This window comes from Onychomys torridus, chromosome 5 (genome assembly GCF_903995425.1).
Source record: "Onychomys torridus chromosome 5, mOncTor1.1, whole genome shotgun sequence".
Classification (NCBI taxonomy): Eukaryota; Metazoa; Chordata; class Mammalia; order Rodentia; family Cricetidae; genus Onychomys; species Onychomys torridus.
Genome location: NC_050447.1, coordinates 107325622 through 107351298, shown reverse-complemented (window position 1 = coordinate 107351298; position 25677 = coordinate 107325622). Strand labels below are relative to the sequence as shown.

Below are 25677 nucleotides of genomic sequence, written 5' to 3'. Positions count from 1 at the left end.
TGGAGAGTGAATGAGGAAGACACCTACGTTCACATCTGGTCTTCACCTGCATACACACCCTCATCTACACATGTGAGTGTAGATGTTGTGCACACATACATATACTTAGAAAGGATTCTATGAAACGTCTATCTCCATGATGTTTTATTTACTCAAAAAGGGAAGTAGGGAAGGGGAGATAATGTGAAAACTGCCATGGTTCAAGTGTGTTCTCCAAAAGTTCATGAGCAAGAGGCACAGTCCTCAGTGCATTGGGATATAGTAGATTCTTTAAGAGGTAGAGCCCAGCAAAAAGTCACAAGGGTACCAGGACCGGGTTAGTTCTCTGAAGAGGGGGTTCTTATAAAATGAGGCTACTTCTGCACATGCTGGTTCACTTTCTTACCTCTCTAGGATGGTGAAGCTAGTATTGTCCACTCTTGTGGAATGTGCCATGCTTTTTGGACCCTCCAGCCACTAAAATTTTGAATTATTGTTACATATCCAGCCTCAAATGTTTGTTATAGCTACAGAAATACAGACCAAAATATAAGTATAGAAATTTGACCAAGTTAAGCACTAGGCTGTAAGTATTCCTTAAAGTATCTTATACTTTTTCAGCATATGTAGAACATTATATAATTTGAAATTTTAACTTTGGCTTTTCTTTCTTTACTACTTACATCTTCTGGGGAAGGCTGGCTTGGCATCTTTAGTTCAATATTTTGCATCACATTCTAGGTCAGTGCTCTGCAGTAGAATACTTGAAAATAACTAGTGCAACTGAAAACCTGCTTAATTTCATCTAACTTTAATTTGCTGAAACAGCCGCAACAAAGAGCTGCCAAAGCCAGTGTGTCCCAGCGTGGTTGAGGACTGGGCTATTCTAATGACTTCTCCTTCAACAAAAGCAGTTCCTAAATCAGCAGCAGATATGACCAAGTCTAACATTGCTGAAGACAGTACAGTTCTACATACTGATACCTGTAAGGGCATTCTTCCCCATGCATGCCATGACGCCTGGCTTGTCCTTTCCCAATGAAGGGTTTCTCTTTACTCTGGCATACATAAGCGCTGCTTTCCAGAGTGTGAGGATGTCTGACAGTGATTAGCCCGGTGCCCAGTTCTCCTCCCCAAGGTCATCAGTCATTGCCATTATGTGTGGGGCAGATGGGTAATTCAGGAGTAACCTGTGTCCTTAGCCACTTGGCTGCTTGCTGGGTGTTTAATTATGTCTCTGCAAACATCAGTGCAAGCACTGGTTGATAAGCTCAGTTCATTAAGGGCTGGGTTCTTTAATGGCCATGCTGATAAATTATGCTGGTCTGATCATGCTGGTCTGATTAGGGAAGGAAAAAAAAAACTGTTTAAAAGGAAGAGATGTTTGAATGATGACAGGGGAGGGAGAGAGAAAGAGAGGGGGGTGGTAAGGGGCTAAATCTTGTGTCTGAAATAAGATATTCATTTAAGTCCTGGGTACTGCAGACCTTGTGACCTGAAGCCCATTTGACAGCTGGCTTTGAAGGGCTGCCCTATTCCTAGCCATGGTGGTTAGCAATACATGGAAATGTGGATGGCGGTAAGTGCTGAGTCCAGGACATGCCTCCAGGCAAGCAGAGTGTTGAGCGCTGATAACTTTGCAAACTGACAGATGCAGGAAGACACTCCATGTGAGCGCCTGTCGTCTACCTAAGAGAAGAGCCTTCTGAAAGAGCTCAACTGTCATGGCTCCCCTTTAAGAGAGGTTCCCTATCTGGGACAAAGAGTGACTCCGATGCCTCAGTGAGAACCCGCACAGGCAAACTGCTAAAACCTTGCGTTATTTTCCCTTTGTATTACTAGCTGTTGAGATCCTACATTCTTCTCTATGTAAGATACTATATATATGAAGCCCCCAATAGCCTTTAAGCTACTTTGTGAGCTTCTTTGGTGTGTTATTTAGCTTTCCATCACTATAACAAACATCTGCCATGATCCACTGTAAAGACAAAAGATTTACTTTGGCCTGCAGATTTGGAAGTGCCTGTCTATTGTCTCTTTCTTTGGGCTGGAGGCAAGGAGCACAGGGATGTGATAGGATAAAATGGCTCACTTCAGGGCCCGGGAGCAAAAGAGGAAGCAGAAAGGCGGACCCACAGTCTCCTTTGAAGGCTGCTTCCTGTTGACCTCAGGAGCCTTCACCAACCCTGTTTCCTTTCTCCGACCTCTAATGAGGACAACCTGGGCTCCAGACCATCAACACCTGGGCCTATGGGGACATTCAGTAACCACCCTGTAGCACTCAGCTTGAGCACAGGAATGAGCTGTCTTTTCTCGTGTTTCTCTTTTATTAGTGTAATTCACAGACTTCCAAATGCTGACTCTGAGGAAGGGAAGGCAAAGGCCTCCCACCACACCACCACTGTGAAGGTGTCGCTTCTGTGATGGTGTTTGAGGCAACTGAAAAAGTCCCAGGTATCTACCAACATTTGACAGTGGAGATTTTTTTTTTTTAAGATGTGTTTTTAATGTCTTAATTATGTTTATATGGAGATGGGGTGTGTGCACATGAGTGCAAATGTTCACAGAGTCCAGACGTAGCAAAGCCTCCCTGGAGCTAGAATTATAAGTGCTTGAGAGCCACCTGACATGGGTGTGGAGAACTAACCGCCAGTCCTCTGCAGGGCAAGTACGTGCTCTTGGCTGCTGAGCTACCTCTCCAGCCCTTACTGTTGAGGATTCTTAAGCTTTAACATATCCCAGGTTCCAGGGACCGCCCGGAACATTTGGCTGCTTAGGCTGATCTGGGTATAGGACCCCAAGGGAGTCTGCTGAGGGGCAGGGAAGCCTTGTTTTATAAAGCACCACTCTCAGAGATCTCTGTATTTAGAAAGGGAACAGAGTGGGGGAAAGAGAGAGAGCAAGAGAGTGCTGAGTCCTGGGGCCCTGTGCAGAAAGACATGTTTACTGTTTGGGTGTCTGAATGGAAGGAAGCTTTCCTTTCAACTTTATTTTCAAATGAAAGGATTTCTTGGCTACAGGATTTCTTTGACGGACTCAAATCATGTGAAAGAGACACATGTCCTTAAGACACTGTCTTAGTCAGGGTTTTCATTGTGGTGATGAGACACCATGGCGAAAGCAGAGCAACTTGGGTTGGAAAGGGTTTATTTGGCTTCCACTTGCAGATCACCATCGAAGGACGTCAGGACAGGATCAGACAGGGCAGGAACCTGGATGCAGAGGCCATGGAGGAGCGCTGCTTACTGACTTGCTCATCATGGCTTGCTCAGATAGCTTTCCTAAAGAACCCCTGCCTGCCAGCCCAGGGATGGCACCACCCACAATGGGCCGGAACCTCCCCCATCGATCAATCGCTATTTAAGAAAATTCAAGTTGACATAAAACTATCCAGCACAGACACCAAGCCCCATTGGGTTTTGTTTGAAATTAAAAGCTCTATCCTGGATAAAATGGTAACTGAAAATAAGTTTGTTTGTTTGTTTTCACACAGACATACCTGAATTTTAAGTCTCCTTATTAGTCTCCAGTATAAACCACTGGCTTCATAATCACTCACTTTGGATTATCTTTTTAACTCTGCTGATCAGATAACTTCTGCAGTCCACAAATCAAAACATATATAACCACTTAGGAGCTCAGGTTTATTTAGGCAGTGGGGAAACTGTACAGAGATTTGTTATCATTAAAAAGCAAAACTAAAGAAAAACGAGTTAACTTTATTTTAAATAATTTACATGATCTGTTTTTCCCGAAGCACATTGCTTGAGTTATATTTTAGCCAAGCGTGGAGACAGGTCTAGCCTGGACTTGTTTCCCGCGTTGCTATGCCATTTCTCCCCACCCGCAATGCTCCACTGGGGAGCTCTGCTCACAGTGGGTGGCCCCCCCCCCCCGTTCTCTTGTGCTCACTGGGTCCGCGATGCCTATGAGACTGGGAGCGCCCCCAGATGTCTGCTGCAGCTTTTCTATGGCGACATTTACATCTGAATGTCACCTGATACCCTGGGAACGGCACTTGTGACTCCCATCTCAGTAGAGTACTGTGATTTTTTTTTCCTGTGTCTTCATGGTTTGGACCCCTAGATGGGGGACTGGTCTAATCCAGGGTTTCCAGAGAGAAACAGACAGACAGACATCTTACCAAAGTTGAACTTCAAATGTGTAACTTCACCTAGAAGTGGTTCTTGGGCCGTGTGCAAGTTTGGCTTTGCGATAACAGTTGTGTTTGGTGAGTCCTCGGTTGCCAGCACTGAGTCACTTCACATTTTCCTCCCCATGGAGCGAATGCTTTCTAAAGTTCTTGCCACTTGAGAGGGCTTCTCAGGTGAATCTCATCAGCCACTAAGGACTCGGGGTGGAGACTTTCTGTGAAGTGCTTTATATTGGGAATGCATTTCCTTCAGAACCAAGAATCTTCAGGACCCCTAGATTCGTGGCAGACTGTCCCAGTGGTGTTGAGTGGCTAGAGGTGACAGGCAGGCATGTGTGGTGGTGCGGCCACTGTGTGCGTGCAACCTGAGGCCGACTTCAGTCCAGTCCACTTAACTGAAGGAATGTGGTGTGGAAACAGGGCTCTTTCACACAGAGTGACTTCATCCTCGGTTGCTTCCATCTCTTTCCAAATGCACGAAGTGCCCCTGTCCTGCCACCGCTCTCAAGCCGCAGATTCTGTGGTCTTAGGCTCCAGCTCCTGACAGGCCAGCCTTTCACAGGCGGCCTGGTCTGTTTCCCACAAGGATTGTGTTGTGTCACCTTAGACATTGACTGTGGCAATTGTCTGGTGCTTTTTCATGTGGGACTTTGAAAATCAGTTTTTGCCTTTCCACAAAGGAACATTTTGGGAAAGGGTTGTGGTTAAAAATTATGTCACTCTACAAGCTGCCATTCTCATGCAAAAAGCCCCCAACTTTTGCAAATTATAAGCATTTACAGAAGTTCATTTGTGTTGTGGTTCCTTGGAACTAAAGGGACATTTTGTCTTAGATGCTGTCACTGCTTGACAAGGGGGGGCAGGAGCCCCAAGGCCGGCCATAGCTGTTTGACTGTGTCCCTGAGTTTTTACACTCGAGTGCTGTTCCAGGCACTGAGTGAAAGTGCAGGCATTTTGCCTGAGCCCACTCTTAGAACCAGTTCACCCAGGCCGTCTCTGTTGTCACTTTGTAAGAGTATGTTTAAACACCTTGCTCAAGGTCACATGGCGAGTACTTAGAAAATGGAAATTCCAGCCAACTTCAACTCCAGTGCCCCTGTCTCCCACCCACACCACTCCAAGCCACTCTTCTGAGTCACACTGGCTTTGTAGGGGAGGCTTTAAGGCCATGAAACCTCCCCACAGGGAGGGAAGAAGGTAGAGAAAAGGGTTCTGGAGGATTCGGCCATTACGAGCATAGCTGTGTGCAGGTGTGCTTGCCTGTCTGTGTGTGCACATGAAGAAGCCAGATTTGGATGTGTGGAGTCTTCCTTTATTACTTTTTTGAGACAGAGTATCTCCAAACCTGAAACTCCTTATTTGGCTAAGTGGTCTAACCAGCCAACTCCCAGGATCCACCTGTCTTTATCCTCCAATGCTGGAGTTACAGGCATGTACAGCCATGCCTGGCTTTCTAATGTGGGTGCTGGGGATTTGAACTCATATCTTCTAGATTTCATAGCAAGTACTCTTATCTACTAAGCTATCTCCCCAGCACTGGGTACAGACAATTTTAATTGCACATGTCTGAAAAATGATGTTAGTCTTTCAGCATCATAGGTTAAAACTCTAAGGTACTCACCAAGGTCCAGGGCTGCTCCCACAAAGGAGCAGGAAACAAAGCTGGGCAGAGTCAGAGACTGATCCCCACCCACCAAAGGCCCGTGTGCCAGACAATTTGTCATTACCTCGGTGCAGGTAGTGGGAGACACTGCTTATATTTTCTCAGAACTAGAAGACACTTTCCAGAGCCTGAAACAGTGAATGGCCAGAGGCTGATGATAAAAGAGCTACAGATCTCTGCGGAGTGGTTGGCTACTCCCTCTCTTTGTCCTGCCTTTACCTTTGAGATAGATTGTCTGTATCCCCATGTCTTCCTCTAGCACCTTTCCACGTCTCTCAGGGCTCAGCCTAGGCATCACTTCATCCATGGGCCCCTTTCTCAGCCCCTTTCTTGCTCCCTGCTCTGTGGTCCCTCTCAATGCAATAGCGACTCTGGGCTCAACGCAGCAGTCTTTTCAGACTCGAGAAGAAGCCCTATATTGTTTACAGAATGGAACTCATCTGCGGACTACCTCTTTTCAGCTTGCATAGACTTCTGATTCTTTCATAGCATTGTTCTTTTCAGAGTAAAAGCTACCGTGCAACTATAAATGTTATAATTTGAAAGATGTAACTGCAGGGTCATCTACTGTCTTAATTTTTGTTTTGAATTTAGTTCTATTTGTGTATGTTTGAGAGTTTATACATGCAATAGTGTGTGTGTGGAGGACAGCTTTCGGGAATCACTTCTCTCTTTCCACCATGTGGATCCCAGGGATAAAGTCCAGGGCATCTTTCTTCACTTTCTGTATTGCTGTATTTATGGAAGCAGTGGGTTAGGTCTCTTGGGCTGCAAATAAGAATGTCACTGGAGGCTGGAGAGATGCTCAGAAGGTACGAGAATTGGCTGCTCTTCCTGAGGTCCTTAGTTCAGTTCTCAGCAACAGCATGGTGGCTCACAACCATCTGTAATGAGACATGGTGCCCTCTTCTGGTGTGCAGGCACACATGCAGGCAGAACACTATACACATAATAAATACATTTTTAAAAAAAAAAAAAGAATGTTACTGGATACAATACAGGGTTGTTGAGAGGGAGGGAAGAAGAGGAGGGAGGGAGGGAGAGAGAGAGAGAGAGAGAGAGAGAGAGAGAGAGAGAGAGAGATTGTCCAGGCATGATGGTGTACCTCTATAATCCTAGCACTTTGAGGTGAAGCCAGGAAGATCAAGGTCATCCTTGACTACATAGTAAGTTTGAAGCCAGCCTGGGCTACTTGGAAGGGTGTCATTAGGCATACAGAACATAGTTCTGGGGTGCGGAAGAAGGGTGTTTGGGGAGAATGGAGGAAGAACTAGGCAGTGACAGTAGGAGGAACAGGTTTAGGTGGACCAAGTCAGCAGAGTGGAAATGGAAGGAAGGGGCTTGGCAAGAGCATTGAGGAGGACAGCAGGTGAGAAAATAAACAGGGGTGGAGGGTAGAGTGTGAGCAGCACACTAGAGATGTGGACTTACAGTACTTTTACCTGTGAGAGCAATGAGGGGCAGTAACCACCAGCAATGTGTCAGTTGAACTATCAGGAAAAGGTCTCTGGAAGGGATGAGTTCCTCCAGAAGGAACTGTAAGATAGTTGTGATAGTGTGTGCCTCTATTCCCAGCCTAGGCATCATAGAGAGACACACCCCTCGCCCCTGCCCACCAAAATAAAAAAGCAGAAGCAGCCATCAGATGGGTGTGATGTAGAGAAGTGGAGACATCTCCCTCCTCCAGCTCCACGTCAACAGTCACCAGCCAGTGCTGACTCCAGAACTGCAGCTTGGCCGGTGAGGGCCAAATCTCTACATGGACTGTCCACAGGCTCTAGGATCCCACCGAGCAGCCCTGATCACACCAGCTCATTCGTAACTCACGTTAGAACCGGAGACAGATGGAGTCCCCAGAGAGGGAAGATCCTAACTTCCGAAAGAAATGCTCCATTCTCCTCTTAACTGGCCTAAGGTTTTAGGAGGTTAAGTGTCTGCCCAGAGGCCACACAGCTGTGAGTAGAATCACAGTGGAATAAACTTGAGTCCAGCTGAGGAAAATTTTGGCTTAAACACTGGGGGATTTAACTAGGGGAGTATTCTATTACTTGAAGGTCATTAACGTTACTCAGCATCTATTTGCTGAGCCCATACTTGGCACACAGCATGGCATTGGGGTGACCACAGCGTGACCTGTGAAGTCCCCTACCTAGGACCTGAGAGCACTCTGCCCTCTTACTCTGTGTTCCATGGTGAACATCTGGACAGCAGACATTCACTACAGAGATGGCTGAACAGCTAAAGTCCTGAGGCAGGACTTGGCTGAGGAGTAGGGTGTAGTGGAATCAATCTCTCATGGCCCGTCCTCCTGTGCAGGAGGCTATACCTCAGACACCATCGACCAAGCTTTGTTAAAAACAGGATGGCGGCACTCAGTCCTAGTCAGTCTCAGAACTGCGCCTACTAAAAGTATTTCAATGGACCTGATTCTCAACCATGGCTTTCGAGCTCCTAGCCTGATGTGACTCCATGTTTAACTGGCTGGTGTTTCTAAGTTGAACACAACACAAAGGGGTTCTCCCCTTGGAGGGAGGGGTGCTAATTTTAACTGCCATGTGTCTTATCACATTTGATTTCTGTTTTTATTATAATCTCAATTTCAAACTAAACTCCAAGCAATCCTTGTTGTTTATATTCTCCAAAGGCAGTGTGGTGAGGTCAGAGAGCCTGAGGCTTGGAACCGTGCCTTGCCTTTACCACCATCTCACTCCCTGACCTTATTTTCCCCTTGAATAATATGAGTTGGATGGGGATCACTGGCTGCAGACTGGCAGTACAAGTCAGACCCTGACCCTAGTCATGTTTCCTGTGACCTCGGCTGTGTTTTACTTTCTAATTGAATCTAAAGGTTGTTAAGCAAGGCAAAAGCTTGGTGATTCATCATCGTTCCCCTCTCACACCCACAGTTCCACATATGCCTACCCAATTCCACTAGCTCTACTCCATAGTCTAGATTTCTTTCATCTCAAATAGAAATTTTCAATTTCTTTACCCCTCCAGGGCTTTTGTGCCTCTGCCTGCCTTGCTCTTTGGGCATTGAAAGTTGTGATATGGTAGGGTTTTTCCCCCAACAGAAGAAAGTCGAATACCTAGCATTGGCAGCAAAGCCAGCCTCTAATGGTGCCAAGGCTGGTGGGCCACATGGTGTGGCAAACACTTCAGCCCCCTGTGTTGCTGTTGGTGTTAATATGCCAGGGCTGCTAAGGGAATATTAACCAGGGACCTTGGTGCTGGCATGTGTGGAAGTCCACCTATACTGTAAGTCCTACAGTATTCAGAGCCCTGCTTCTGGAGGGGTCCCTGAGAACAGAAATGTGGGTTCCGGGTCCCTTCTCTAGACCTCCCAACTATGTGTTTTTGCCATCTCTAGAATGGACTGGTAAAATGGCACCTCGTCCTCCTAGTTATAAGGAGCGTTAAATATCATATCTGGAGGGCATGCCACAGTGGTCCTTAAAAGGGAATTGCACTGGAGTTACTACAAAGTCTGTCACCCCAGCTTACTGGGCCCAGCCCCACTCTCAGAATGAAAAGGTCTGAGCAGGGTCCTGGAAACTGCATGTCCAATGAGATCCCTGGTGAGGGTGCAGCAACAGGTGTGTGGTCATGCACATCTCCATGCCAAAGAACTCTGCCCCTAAGATGGGAACCCGGGGAGGCAAGAAGCAGGAATCACCAACTGCGGGGCCTTGGAGTACCACTCACAGTGCAATGGTACTTGGGCAGGAGCCTGAGTGGGCTAAGCCTGCTAGGCCTAGGAACCCTAGGGAAGCCAGTGTGGTAGAGAGAGGGCACACAGCAACTGGAGCCATCCCAAACACTTTGCTTCTATTCTGAGTGAGATGGGACCCCTTGGGTTAGTGGGGTAGGTGACACGTGAAAATGACATCCACCCTCCAGAGGAGGGACCACAGCTCTACGGTGCTGCAGCTGCCAAAGTGACTACATTTTCAGGCTAAGGGAACGACCATTACTGGAAAGTCAAATTCTTCTTTACAAAATAACTAACATGAAGACCAGTATACCAGGAAAGACAGAACGAAAAATCAGATCAGCTCTGCACTCCGAGAAAGGATGTCAATTCTGACCCTGATCAGCAGAAGAAGCTGTAGCTGGTAAGAGAATGTTGATGAATAAAGCTGGGACCGGAAGCTGAGGAGCAGCCTGTAAATCCACACGGCAGCCTTGTCTTCAGGCTCACTCATCATCTTCCCTCTGCAGCTTGAAGCACAGACACAACATTTGTGGAATCTTCTTCCAAAACTCGTGAATCTGGAGCTAACCTGGCAGTTAATCAGACTGCCAATTTAGAGATTAAACTGAGACATGGGAGAGCAGATTAACAGTCCCTTGGGGAAGTAATTAGATAAGATAGAAGTCACTAGGCCTCTTCACCAAGACTATTCCATGGGGAAGCGGGTGTAGTAGGGGCTACTTCAGAGGGAAGGAGACAATGGAAAATTAAGTTAGAAGAGGGCTCCAGATCCCCTGGAACTGGATACTTGGAAGCCACTATATGGCTGCTGGGAATTGAACTCGGGTCCTCTATAAAGAGCAACAAGCCCAGAAAACTCATTTTAGAGATTTACTTTTATTTTAAATTTTTTTTTTTTTGTGTGTGTGTGTACATGTGCGCGAGCGTGTATAAATATATGAATATAAATACAGACATCCGTGAAGGCTAGAAAAGGGCATTGGATCTTACGGAGATGGAGTAACAGACAGAGGTAGGCCTCCTGAGGTGGGTGCTGGGAATTGAACTCAGGTCTTCTGCAAGAGCAGGCTACCTTAACCTCTAACCCATCTCTCCGGCCTCAGGAAAGGTATTTTAAAATGCAGATACAACAGAGGATGGAGTATTAGGAGTATAACCCTGGTAGGGCACTAGGCTAGCATACACCAAGACTTGGGATTCCATCCCTAATAGAAGAGAGTGGGAAGAAGAGGTAGACAGAGAGGAAAATGGCCTGGCAGCCTCATCAAATAACAACTGTAGTACCAAAAGTTCAGTTAAGATACTTATTGCCAAGCCTGATGACCTGAGTTCAGTCCACATCAAGAAGGTCAAAAAACAACTCCCCACAGGTGTCCTCTGGCCTCTTCTCTTCACACATGCCCTGTCACACATACCATGTCACATGTGCCCTGGAAGTGCATGCAAGCGCACACACACACACACACACACACACACACACACACACACACACACACACACAGGATAAATGAATAGATGTTGTTTAAAATAATAATAACACTAGTAAAGATACTGATCATAAGAAATGCAAGCTAGGAGATCTTCCCTGCCCTCTGGCAGCTGGGGTACAGTTGGAAGGGTTATTTTTGTGGCCAGCACTCCTCTAGGATTTCCAGCTCAAAGACCTGGGAGGCTTCCCTTTCTCAAATGCATAATCGAATCATACATCCATGATCCAGTACTGAGTGTGAATTCGACCCAGAGCCAAGCCAGTGCCCGAGGAGCTGAGGGTGAAGAATCTTTCCTGTGAAAACTAAATGTCAGCATCCTGTGTTCTGAACCCTTCAGCCTCCGGCTCCTTCTGTGATCCTTTATCTTGCTTAAAAATGCACAGTAGACAGTCTGGCATGCATGAATCACATTTATATGAAGTTGTTCTGATATATAAAGTCATTTCCCTACTTTCTCTGCTTTTATCAAATATTAGGAGTCTAAAAGTGTCATCAAGCTCTTAAGCACATGCTGCCAAACACTACTCATTGTTTTTAAACAAGATACTGCAAAGCCAAAATATTAGCTAATGAGCGTTTGAATCCTTGTTCCTCATTTGAGCTATTGAAATGTTAGTTTTAAAGGAACCATGTGTCATCTAGAAAGGACATGGAACTTTAGGGCTCACCGTGCCTTTGTGGTTGATATTGCCTTAAGTTGTCACTAGTATATGAGTGCACAGCGTGGATTTTAATGACTTCTATGCATCAGGACAGCTTCTGTGGAGTCAGTGACAGAGCTCACCTGGATCAATTCTGTTGATGTAGGAGTGCCCAGCCCACTGTAGGTGGCACATCTCTAGATAGGTGGTGCTAGGGTATATAAAAAAGCTAGCCAAACAAGACAATAGACAGTGTTTCCCCATGGTTTCTGCTTTAGTTCTTACCTCTAGGTTCCTGCCTCAATTTCCTGCCTTTGCTTTTCTGATGATAGACTGTATCCTGCAAGCTAAAAGAAATACTTTCTCCCCTAAGTTGCTTTAGAATCACAAGATCGAGGCCAGCCTGGGCTATAAAGCAAGACCCTGGCTCAAAGTTAACCATCAGAAAAAGAAAGCACAAGGTGGAGAGATGGTTCAACACCTAGGAAGAGCACTGGCTGCTCTGATGGAGGGCTTGGGTTCAGTTCCCAGCTTGACAGTTTACCACTGTCTATAACTCCAGTTCCGGGCGACCTGGCCCCCTCTTCTGGCTTCCTCAGGAACAAGCACACATACAGTGCACATGCATACATGCCAGCAGAACACTCATGCACATAAAATAAAAATAAATAATAAAATATTTTTAAAAAGAAAGCAAAGCAAAAATTTTAGCAATCTCAGGAAAAGACACAGGTTAAAAAAAAAAAACTAGAGAAGAATAGTTCTTCTCTAAGGAATATCTGTGAGCAGTCGGGGAAGCTTTGCCTCCTCAGAACTTAGATACTGGCCCATGTGTAGACAACTTCTGACTACAGCAAAGGCGTGGGCAGCATGCAGACTCTTACCTTGTTTCTTCATGTAAGATTTAGAACAAGATTCTCAATCATTCTAAGCCTTCATGTTCCTCTATGTAAAACGAACTTTAACAGTCATATTTACATTGTAGATCTGTGTATATTAAATGAATTTAATGTATTTTAAAAAATGCTTGCTGACATGCCTGGCCTACCATGCTCAGAGCACTGGTGATATGCTAGGTACCAATAGTTAATAATGCATTGCCTCTACAACTTGGCATTTCACTGTCCACATCTGTATATCTGGCAGACAGTAGAATGTGATTTGTAGGAAATACTTAAAAGTTCCCCTGGCTTGAGTTTTTTTTTTTCTCTGAAGGAATAAAGCCATTCTTTTCCAACCCCTTAGGTCATTACCGGTCAGTTGGCAGGTCTTAACTAAGAGGAAAGATGACGTCTTTCTTTGGAAGGGAAGGCTTGGAGCTGTCATGATAATAGCAGCTTTCTACCTTGGGATGCTATTTGGGTCTCTGTGCCCAGCAATTTCAGGCTCTCTGGCTATAATAAGGATCCCACAATCACATGGCTGAAGAGCTGGTCTCCAGGATCTCCGAGCCTGTGTCCTTGCCCATGGCAGTAATCATTAAATGTTGCCTTCTACTTCCAGACACAATGAAGAGAGAGGCAGGAAGGAACAAGTAATGGAGGAGAGTGGGACACAGTGGGGCCAGGTGCAGCAGCTGCAGACCTCTGCCTTGAAGTGTAAACTGATGGAGCAGTCTTCTAGACTAGTGTTTCTCAACCTGTGGATCGAAGCCCCCTAGGGGTCACATTATTCACATCACCTTTCATAACAGTAGCAAAACTACAATTATGAAGTAGCAATGAAATCATTTTATGGTTGGGATCACCACAACATGAAGAAATGTATTGAAGGGTCACAGCATTAGGAAGGTTGAGAACTACTGGTCTAGGAGCATCTGGTGACCACCACGTGGTCTCAGTGGCCCTAAGGCTGAACAGGAGCTGGGATACAGGAGGTAGCACCTGAGAAAACAGGGTCTTCCTGTTTTTCTTCCACTGGCTGAAATGGGCTGCTAATCTATCTGAGGTCAGAGGAGTATGAGAGAGCAGGTGAATCCATTCATAAGGACAGTGGATTTTGAAAAGCCCTAATCTGTGTTGTTAGAGTTGAACTATACAATTTAGCCAGGTCTTGGGCCTGGCAGAGTTGTGGGCTGTGTGAACTGCAAGTGCTGCCTTGCCTAGAAAGGTCTTTGTGTGTAGAACAATCCATAAAAGTTCTCCTGTCTCCTTGCTCAGTTCACCAGAAACAGTGAGTGTATCTCTCTCCTGCAAGCCTTGCCACGCCTCCATTCAGTCTCCAACCATGACTGCTCTTCCTGGGTTCCTGTGTGTGAGGAGCAGTGGAAGAAAGGACGTGTCTGAGTGAGGGCTCCATGTCCAAGGTGACATGCCCTACAAAGGGATCTGTGTGACAGGAAGGAGGGGCAGCTTGTGAGCCTCACCCCGCTTGCGCCCTCACAACCTTGGGACAAAGGCTGACCCAGAAGATGGGCTTCCCAGGTGGCCTCTTGGGCTTTACCTGACAGTATCTGTATACTTCCTGGCTGTTAGGAGGTGAGCTCTCTGTTCCGGTCCACCCTTCACACCACGATGGAAGGAAACTGTGAGCTGAAACAAACCCTCCCCACTTTAGATTGTTCACTTCAGGCTTGTATCGAAACAACAGAAAGTCTGACTGACAGGACTTTCCTAGATCTGACTGTTCCATGTATGGTGCAGCTATGATTATCATTTCCAATTGACCCAAGGAAACAAAAGCACAAAGGTGCTGACTTTACTAGCATGGAAGAGGCAGGGGAGGGGCTTAAAGCCATGAGCACCCGCCCCTCCCCTCACATACACCAGCCATAGTCGTTACTTCAGCCTGTCCCCTTCAAGGCACACTTTGTTCCAAGGACACAGATTCTAAGGACTTGTAGTTCTCTGGTTTAAACAGTGTCAGCCCGTTAATATATTCCTTTTGTTGCTAGCCAACCCAGATCCAGAAGAATCTTGTGAGCTAAGGAAGTCCAGAACACTTTATCCCAAGAGAATGTGCATTTCTCCCTACCTTCTGTCAGCGCACACACCATTTTTAAAAACAAAGTCTAGGCTGGGGGTGTGGCTCAACTCAGCAGAAGTATACTCGCTCAGCATGTGCCATGTGAGGACTGGTTTCCACACCCAGCACCTCCAAAAATAAGTATTTAGTATACAATAAAGGCTGTGTTCTACTCATGTGTGCATTGTAGGTGGGACTTGCTTTTCTATGATCGGTATCAAATGTTACGGGTTATGGTTTGTTTGTTTGCTTGCTTGTTTTCAACTAAATGCTTAGGATTGCTGACTCCAGGGGAAAGTAAAATGAGAATGTCTGCTTGTGGGGCTTCAGAGGGTGTGGGAGGAGAATGCCAAAGCTTTGCTAACTCAGATCCTGGACAAGGTTTGGAAGGCAGGTGTGCGGTTTGTACGCCCACACTGGCAGGGGCTCTGGGATTCTGCTGAGCTCTCCAGGATACCGCAGTGTTAATAGTTTGATACAGAAAGGTCCTGAGCCAGTGACTCAGAGGCTCTGGGTGACTGTGCTTCATGACAGTCACTGAGAACACTGATCTCTACCGGAGAGGTGTCTTACATAAACATGAAACATGGGGTATATTTTTTAACTACGAGCTTTGAGTGTCATCTGTATTCAGGGTGTGTCTTCTTAGTTAAAATTCTCTGGAAATGCCCTTACAAACATGTCCAGTGATGTGTCTCCTTGATGTTCAAACTCAGTCAGGTTGACAGTAAGGATTAACCATCATATCCAATTTCTAAGGGTTGCTTGTAACCCTTCTCCCTTATAGCCGGAGAGGAAAAATCATTTTAATAATGAGATTTTTGATGTGGGCTTCTGGGATTTACCTATTTCTATTTCTTGCTCTTTTGGTATTTTGTTTTGCTTCTTACAATGCTGGGAATCCAGGGCTCTACATAGGCAAGTGCTGAACCATTGAACTATATCCCAACACCTCAGTTCTGACCTTTCATGAAATAAAATATAAAGAGGAGCATGAAGGAGCATTATTCCTCTTACCTTTATCTTATCTTATAGAACAAACTTCAGGCCTACTCTGAAAAAAAATCACTGGATCAGATGAACAATAAATAGGACCAAATATGTCTCGCTGTGGATGATGAGACCAGAGTAGCTGAGTGATAACCAGACCATCGTTTATAGTAATGATGCACAGGGCTAGTGCTTGCAAGTGCTGATAGATGCTTTTTGTGCCCTTTCAGCTAGCCTGATTTCTCACCTTCCAAAAGGAATAGCAAGCCTAAAATGCATGTGGCTCCTTGATAATTGCTTTTTGTTTTCATCACATTTTTATAGCTACCATCATTAGATTCAGGCAGTCTGGAAGGAATTTCTGGTGAGTTAAGGCACAAAAAGGGTAGCTATCAGCAAATGATCACACCTGTGCCCCACTGACATCACTGCCCCTCCCCAGCAGAAAAGCAAGAATAGCTGATACTGGTCCACTGTGCACCTGCTGTTGAAGTCAGACTAAGTCTGTGCTAGGATTCCAACCACAAGTAGGTGGAGAGGTCAGAAGACAGTAAACAGTTCCATCCTCTACACTCTGTGAGAGGCAATTAGAGAGCTAGGCTAAGGAACTTGTTCAAATGTAGGCTCCACAGGCCTGGCCCATTCACATATGATGCAGACACTGCAGGTCTGTGGATCCCACTTGGGGCACAAGACGTAGAACATTCAGCCACTTACAAAGAGGAGCTCTAGAAGAAAAGTTAGGACCGTTTAACAGTGGTCATACTGATAGTCACACTAATAAATACAGTAGCTATCACAACTCATTGGCAGCCAGAGGAGATTATAAGAGTCACCTGCCCATCAAGACACCACTTTCCTCGCTCATCTTCAAATGTTGATCCTGATCTGGGAAGTTTCATTGCTCTTCCAGCTACACAGAACCGTAGATTAGTGTGTGAGATGAGGCATCACCGAGAGAGCAGTGCCGGCTGAAAGAATGGGATGTCAGTCCCAACCCCTTCCTTATGGGTGCCGGTGTATCCCAAGATCACAGTGGAAGCCTAAAAGCTGGGCAAGAACCAAGCCCTGTGAACACTGTGCTGCTTTCTTCCTGTCGATCTCCACAACCTTCACACAGCTTTGCTTTTCTGTGGTTTTCATCTGTCCTTTTATAAAGGAGCGCTTATTGCTTCTCTTTTGGGTATCTGAATTTCCAGCATTACTATTCCATAGGTTCGTGGCCATTATGATGTTTAAAATAAGGGTCACCCGAGCACAAGCTCTGTGGCATCACAGGCTCTTTTGGGCAAGTGAAATGTCACTGAATGGCCAGGGGCAAGGTCTTCTGCAGAGTGGGCATGTAGGAAAGAGGAACAGTTCATTCTCATGGAGTGGGATGGCATGCCAGTTACTCTGAAAACTGAAACTGCTCAATGTTAAACAGTTAGGATACAGTTTTGGTATGTCAGACAGAGGGGTATTCACACCCAAGGATTGTGATGGCATTGTGGTCAGTCTGAAAACTGAGACATCACTTACTAACAAGCAGGTAACTTATATACCATGGATATGTCATGGAGAGAAATGATACACACACACACACACACACACACACCCCTGTGAAATGCAATGGCATGATAGTCAATCTGACAACTGAGACATCACTGAGTGACTAGCTAGCAGGTGACTTACACAGCATGGATATGTTAGACAGAGAGCTGATTCACCCCAGTGATTCCATCCTGCTCCTCAGAATTATGTACAATTTAAAATGAACTGGCTGTAGAGCAGTGAGACAGCTCAGTAGGTAAGACTGCTTGCTATGTTCGCCTGGCAACATTTGATCCCAGAAACCCATGTAAAGGTGCACATAGATGCACAATAATTATAAGCACATATTTTTTAAATGTATGGATTGTTTATTTATGGAATTCCCATTTAATATTTTCAGATTGTGTTTGACTATAGAAAACCAAAGTATGGGAAACAAAAATCACAGACAATGGAGCACTACTGCAGTTGTGGGTATTTTCACATAATTGTGTCACTAAATTAAAGAGAGGTAGTGAAGAGAAAAGCAACAAGCAGTATACAATCTGTTATACTAGCAAACTCATTAGCACGAATCCTTCAGACTCCTCCAACATCATCCCTCTGTCCTCTTTAAAAGGTCATAGGTGTGCTAAATTTTTTTACTAGTGTGTCAGGCCTCCAATATTGAGCCTACTCTGGCTGATACAGGTTCCTGGTTTCCATAACAAGTCTACTTATGCTTAATGAGTGAAAATTAAAACACAACTATTAGTCCATTCAGAAAAGACTTTAGCATTCTGGAGCAGAAATTTCACACCCTGCCATGCTAAGAAGTACCAGTTAAGTGAGCTTGGGCTGGGACACAGAGAGGGATGGCATCACAGCAAATGGCCCAGGAAGGCCCTGACATCCTCTTTTCCTAGTCCAATGACAAAAGTGTTCCTTATAAGCTTTATCCAGTTAGAGCAGGTTTCTCCTGTCCACCAGGAGCTGTAATAATGACTATTTGTGGCCAGGGAGGGGCAGAAATTGCTGACAGGATTGTATTTCTTCTGCAGTGAGCTGGTGTAGACGCTGTCTGGCGCGGTGCCCTGTGCTCATTAGGGCTGATGATATCCTTGTAGCCAAGTGTGATTTATCCACTTTCCTTTTCATCTGTCCCCTGCCTACTGCCTTTGACCTCCTGTCCTGCTGTGGTCTCTGGACAGCCAGCAGATAAGCTACTGTAACCAAGCCACAAGGTCAAGTTATTGAACAGGCTCTGGACCTGAAGGCAGGAAGAGTATTTTCTTCTAAGGGATCCTTCTTCTTTTTCTCTTTTAATCATTTTAACTGCCAACCCCTAAAAGAAAATCAAGAAAGAAAAATTTAGTGACTATTGCACAATGTAGAAAAACAACAGCAAATAAATCTGCATGGTCTATAGGTGTGTGTGTGTGTGTGTGTGTGTGTGTGTGTGTGTGTGTGTGTGTGTGTTTGTGTGTGTGTGTGTAGAACCCAGCTACTTTTTCTAATATCAAGGGCAATTGTTATAGGGATTCATGTATTAGGTCCATATGGATTGTCCCATGAGTACTCAGACAGTGTTTGTTTGTTTGTTTGGTTGGTTTTTTTACAAAGGGTCAAATGCAGAGAATGGTTTCTTGTAGGCAGGAGAGATTGTGGTCTATTCCATTTAGTGGGTCTTGGTTGAAGACAGATATTTCTTTCCATTGTGCAGCTCTGTTGATGAATTAGAAATGGCCACTGTTGGGGAAGAACACACCACATCCCCACATCAATGGACAACAGGATTCAGAACAGTGCAGGGGCATTCCTGCTAGGTCATAGTGTGCCCCAGGTGGCTTTGCTTTTACTTTGTACAGCAATGGTGTTCTGGTTTCACAGAGGAGATATCTTCACTGAGTACTGGTGTGAGGCAAGAAGCAAGGATGGCCATGCAGGTGGAAAGAGATTGGAGACCTTGCTGATGACCCATGCAGAGGCTGAGAGGGTCCTCAGAATATTGACCTGGTGCATATCCTAGGAAGGGAAGGGAAGGGGATGGCATGGGCAGCAAGGGGACCAACTGCACAGCAAGTTCTGCAACGCCAAAGAGCAAAGGAACGGAGATAATGAGCAATGCAGACTGTCTCCACAAGCGGCATATCTTGGTTCCTGAGCTGAGCACTTATAAATGTCATGTCCTTCCCACCAGCTTATTTTGTGACCTGGTGCAATGACCTCCCTCTCTTCCCCATCAGGCCTCAGCTCCCCCATGTATCCAATGACATCCCAGCACGGGACTCCCCAGCCATCAGGCAAGCAAGTGGCACTCACATCTCCCATATTATTTGTTTTCTAGGAATAGAGCTGTGCCCTCCAGGAAAACGGTTCATGATTACCATGGTGGCAAGCTTCGTGGCCATGGCAGGCCAGTTCCTCATGCCGGGGCTGGCTGCACTATGCCGGGACTGGCAGGTGCTTCAGGCCCTTATCATCTGTCCTTTCCTGCTCATGCTGCTCTACTGGTCGTGAGTATCCTTCATGATGTACCTTCTCATCCATGCCTGACCGTAGGCCCTGACCGCCACAGTGTTAACATGTTTTCCTGACAGGACCGCACCTCAAATCAGTCTTTCTCAACATACATTCACACACACACACACACACACACACACACACACACACACACACACACTCCCTACCCCTTATTAACTGCTTACATTGTTCATATTGTGGAATAACCCCCGTTTTGCCATTCCCCAACCCCAATAGCTACCCATGGCATCACACTGACCTGCTTCTGTCTATTACATAGTACCTTGATATTAATATCTATAAAAGGACTTAACTATAAGGGTGGGAAGGCCTTATGTGCTAGAATGGGACATTTGGAGGGAGGCATTGAAGGAGCATTTAGAAAAGCTCTCTATTCTTTGGTGAGAGATGAACAAATTTCAGCCCATTGCCCAGATCTGGCTCATTATCAGCTTTACAAATAAAAATTTACTGGAAGACAGCCCTTCTCATATGTTCACAAGTGCATGGCCTATGGTTTCTGTGGCAGCAGTGGCATGGCCCACACAGCTGAAAAATACTTATAATCTGATTCTTTACAAAAAAAAAAAAGTTTGCCCATCCTGCTTAAGATTAATTAATATGACTTTTAAAGCCATATGTAGCAAGATTTTGAGTTGCCAACTTTGGGGAGGGTGGCATTGAATATACTGTCTGGGCTATGACCTAACTGTCTAAGAAATATGAATATGCTATAAGAAGAAAAATTTTAAACTGTACAGATTTAAAAACCAAATTGTTTTTTATTTTTGAAAGACACCCAGGGACTTTAACATGTTAAGTATGCCTGTGTGTGATGGAAGGTACCATGCCCCATGCTTAACTCAGCCCCAGAAATCCAAATTTAAAGGTACCTTTAAAATATACATATTTGTTTAACTGAGCAGTCTTTATAATCAAATGTCTTTCTACAGTTAAAAATCCCAACGACAACACAATCCAGATTCCTTGTGTGATATCCATCTCTATGTGGCTTATTTTTTATATTACTTTTACTTTCTCTTTAAAGACTTTATTTTTTTAAACTACCTATTTTTTTTTATATAATTGTACATTGTACATATTACTTTTTTCTCTTTCAAGCCTATGTACATTTTACATACATTGTAAACCATTTAGAGGTTTATCCTATCTGAATCTGTCTTATTGTGAATCTGTTGCTTTAAACTGCAGCATTTTTCTCCCACCTCAGCTTCCCAACATGGTGGAACTATGTTTAACTCCAGTTCTGGGAACCAACTCTGGGAAGCAGTGGGTTTACACTTCCATCAAGGCAGCATGTAGCCCAGAAACCTTTTTTTTTTTTTTTTTTTTTTTTTAACTAGCAAAAGCTATATCCATCATGCAGCATACTGCACAGCTTAGAATCTGCCATGTTGCATGCAGGTCAAGCCCGCAAGCCATGAACCCACCATAGAGTAGCTCAAGCCCACAGGCTGCCAACAACTTGAGAGAGACTATTAGGAAGCTGTTTTTAGCTCCATTTTGGAATCTTTTTTTTCTTTTTCTTTTTTAGTTTTAGGTGGAAACACTTGCCCCACATTGGGTGCCAATTGTAGCTGGAGAGTTTCTCTCCAGGTCCCACCAAGCCTCCTGCAGTCCCTCAACCCACTTATAAAATAATCACTCAGAAGCTTATTTTAGTTATAAACTGTATGGCCATGGCAGGCTTCTTGTTATCTAGTTCTTATATCTTAAATTAACCCATTTCTATTCATCTATAAGTTTCCATGTGGCTCGTGGCTTACCAGTATCTTAACATCTGCTTCTCATGGCTGCAGCTGGCAGCATCTCCTGACTCAGCCTTCCCCTCCCAGATTTCTCCTTTCTCCTTATCCCACCTACACTATACTTCCTGCCTGACTACTGGCCAATCAGCATTTTATTTATCAATCAATCAGAGCAACACATTCACAGCATCCCCAGTAGCCATGCTTCTCCAATTCCTTGCTTTCTCAGAGCTATAAAAGCAGGTCATAATCATTCTACCTGGAGTTGTTCTGAAGACTGAAGTGATGCATGCAAAAGGGCACATGAGGAGGCAATCTAGAGGGATACTTGGAGATAAAGCATAGAGCCCTACCACTGAATAGGCATGTAACTTTTGGCAAGTTGTTTAACCTCTGCCCCTCAAGTTCATCCGTGCCCTGAGTCATAATAGTAAATAATTGTGTTAGGAGAATTAACAGAGACACCTTGATTGATGCCTGTCACCTAGTATCACATGTTAATGGAGATCAATATAAGTATGATATTTTATTTTTATATTGATAGTATTTAAGATACTTTGCATGTGTCATGTCTTAAGTTTCCATAAGTATTAACTACTGCTACTACTGTTATTGTATCCACCCTTAATAGAAACCTGTATGTAGGAGCCACAACAATTGTTGGGAGAAATGTATTCTGCCTTTTCCTACTAGGCTTGAAAGGCTCCACAAGAATCAATGGCTTTGAAGACTGTGTGGATGCCTGTCATTTCTCCTCATCTCTCTTGTTACTGTCCTGCCATCTCTTCCTGTTTGGTTCAGTTCTTGGACAGGCTTCAGTGGTTGCTGGAGGGAGAGGTGACTGGCAGCATCAGCCAGCACAACCAGCTGTTGGTAGCAAAGTACAGAAAGTGGTGCACTTTTCTTTAACAAGAAGGTGTTTACTGCCTGTACTCAGGGTGCCCAGCAGCATGCTTGGTGGCTATGTGCTCTCTAAAGAGCAGACTAAGAAGCCCAGGAGCTATGAGGGACAGCAAACCAGTTGTCCAAGGTAGAATCCTCAAGCTGCAATTGGTGGGCTGTGCCGTGAAGATAAAGGCATGGGGGATCTTCTGCTCAAGGTGGTAGACAGACAGACAGACAGGGGTCTTTCTATATGCACATGGTTGCTGAATAAAATAAACCACCACAAAAATGCAGTGCTGAGCTGCACTGGAATGAGGGGATTCTGACAGAGCAGTCATGGAAACAGCATGAGGCTTCCAAACCTGACAGCAGCCTAGGGACCTGCCCACAGGCTAGAACTGAGCTCTTGGATGTATTTGTTGCTCCTGAGTCACTGACCTGGTGCCTGATAGAAATAGCTCGAAGGAAGAACTGCTTACTCTGGCCCATTGGTTCAGAGAGTTTCAGTCCACTACAGTAGGAAGGTATGTCCAAGCAGCTCAATTCATGGTGGTGGGGGTGCATGGCAGACATTGTCCACATCACAGTTTAGACCAGGAAGCAAAGACAGGAAGTGTGCATGGGTAAACCTCCAAGGACTCACCCTGAATAACCTGTCTCCTCCCAAATTTCTAGAACCTCCAAAAATAGTGCCATCAATTGGGGATCAAGTGTTTCAAGCATGAGCTGTGAGGACACTACAGATTCAAACTACAACACTGTGGTTTGGATGTGAGTTGTTCCACACCTATCCTTATGCCAGAGGCTTAGATTTTAGTGTAGTGGTGTTGAAAGGTAGCAGGGTCTCATGGTTTGGTCATTGGGGTATGCCCGTAGGAGGGATTGATACTGGTCTTACACAGTGAGTGACCTAGCCCCTAAATCTGATGTGCCTTTTGATCTCTGTCACACACATTCTATCATTGTGATTCTACCCACCTTAGCCCCTCACCAGATGTCTAACTGCCCAGTTTGGACTTTCAGTCTTCAAAACTGTGGGCTTTGTATGTTGCCCTGGCACAGACATTTTGTTTTAGCAACAGAGAAAGGACTAAATACAGGCTTGGTATACAATTAGAACTGAGCTCCTTGAAAAAAGCCAAGAATCAAAGACTAGAAAGTCTTTCCTCACCACAGGGTCTCCACCCACAGCTGGCTGACTCCCTGAACTGTGGCCAGAAAAAAAAATTCTCTCTAAAATAAATCAAAGCTTTGAAGTCTGTACTATGCATTTGTGTGCACATGCATGCACAACTTTTAGACACTTGCCAAGGCTGAGATACTGACCTTCTAGAGTCAACAAAGCCTCCTAAGGAGGCACACATGGGAGAAAATTCTTGACAAGGATGAGCTCACAGACAAAATTCACACATTCCTGGGGGAAGGTATTATGAGGGCCAAAAGCTGTAGACTTAGGAGTTTTCATCTCAAAAACCACAGAACACGGAATAATCTGAAAGGAAAATTGGCTATTATTTGAGTACCTGCTCCATGCTGCTATTCTAGATATAGCACCTGCAGACAAACAAGTCATTATTCTCTGGAAATATAGAAGGCAAGTGCAGATAAAAGGTAGCCTACAGACTATGGCCCCATAAAAAAACCCAGGAAGAGGCTTGTCTTAGTTAGGATTGTTATTGCTGTGATGAAACACCAAGACCAAAAGCAACTTGGGGAGGACAGATTTATTTCACTCACAGTTTCATATAACAGTTCATCATCAAAAGCAGTGAGGGCAGGAACTTTAGCTTGGAAGGAACCTGGAAGCAGGAGCTGATGCAGAGGCCATGGAAGGGAGCTGCTCACTGGCTTGCTCCTTATGGCTTGCTCAGCCTGCTTTCTTATAGAACCTAGGACCATCAGCGCAGGGATGGCACCACCCACAATGGGCTGGGTTCTCCCCCATCAGTTACTAGTGAAGAAAATACCCTACAGGGCTTTCCTACAGCCTGATCTTATAGAGGCATTTTCTTTATTGAGATTCCTTCCTCTCAGATGACTTCAGCTTGTGTCAAATTGACATACAACTACCCAGCACAATGACCCCTTGTCAACTTTACACACAAACACATCACTGTAAAGCCACAATCTTTCCTCTCTTGTTCATCTCCAAGATCATACATTAATATAAACATTACAATATAAAACATTTTACAAACTTAAAAAGTCCCAGTCTTACAAATTCAAACACTTTAAAAATTCAGTTTCTTAATAAAAAAAAAAAAGTCTGAAATCTCTTACAATTGAAAGTCTCCCAACTTGAGCTAATATAAAATAAAAAATAAGTTTAATCCTTTTGTTTGTTTGTTTGTTTGTTTGGGTTTTTTATTTATTTGTTTTTGAGACAAGGTTTCTTTGTGTAGCCCTGGCTGACCTAGAACTAGCTCTGTAGACCAGGCTGGCCTTGAACTCACACAGATCTACCTGCTTCTGCCTCAGAGTACTAGAATTAAAGGCGTGTGCCACCACTGCCTACCTAAATTTTCTTACTTATAGAGGGAAGAACCACAATCAAATCAAAGTAAAACTGAGCTCCCATTGCATAAATAAGTCAATGTCCAATGTCTGGGACCCACTCACATCTTCTGGGCCCTTCCAGAGGACTTGGATCACTTCTCAGGCTCTGCCTTCTGCAGCATGCACAGCTTATCTTATAGGCTCCAGCTGGCTTTACTCCATCACTTTGCTATTTTTCCTGGTCATCCCATGGTACTGGCATTTCCAAAATTCTGGGGTCTTCTGCTGCAACTGAGTGTAGCCATAAGTTTCTCTGTTCTGTCCTGCCCTGCAGTCAGGCAAATCTCTCCCACCCGTGTCCCTCAGCCTCTTGGTCCCAAGTAAACACACAGGGGCTTATATTATTTACAAACTGTATAGCCTATGAGTCAGGCTTCCTGTTAGCTAGCTCTTATAACTTAACTCAACCCATTTCTATTAATCTATATGTGGCCATGTGGCTGGGCATTACCAGTCTGCTGGCATCTTGTTGCTTTTTGGGCGATGAGCTAGCTGGTGTATCTCCCTAGACTTTGCCTTTCTCTTTCTTGTCTCTCTCCTTGGATTTTCTGCCTGCCTCTAAGCTGTCTTGTCATAGGCCAAAACAGTTTTATTTATTATTCAGTGGGAGCCACACATATTCATAGCATAGAGAAAGACATCCCACAGCACTTCCCCTTTTCTGTCTAATCAAAAAGGAAGGTTCTAACTTTAACATAGTAAAATTACATGTCATAGAACAGTTATCAAGCAGGAATTACAATTACAATATCTAGTCTATTTGTACTTGGCAAAATTAAAGAAAATATTCTATCTATCCTATATTTGTGAGTCTAAAGTTTCATATCTAATTAATCT

General features: G+C 44.7%; 1 protein-coding gene across 6 annotated transcripts in view; it reads left to right on the top strand.

Moving 5' to 3' along the window:
* Positions 1-25677, top strand: part of Slc22a23 (solute carrier family 22 member 23) — a 168649-nt gene that overhangs the window by 102852 nt on the left and 40120 nt on the right. For 5 of the 6 annotated variants that reach the window (XM_036189235.1, XM_036189234.1, XM_036189236.1 and 2 more), the window contains one exon: positions 19455-19623. In XM_036189235.1, the coding sequence (XP_036045128.1) occupies positions 19455-19623 (169 nt within the window). Of the gene's footprint in view, positions 1-19454; positions 19624-25677 lie in introns of those variants that run through there. The other variant, XM_036189239.1, reaches the window with a different exon arrangement.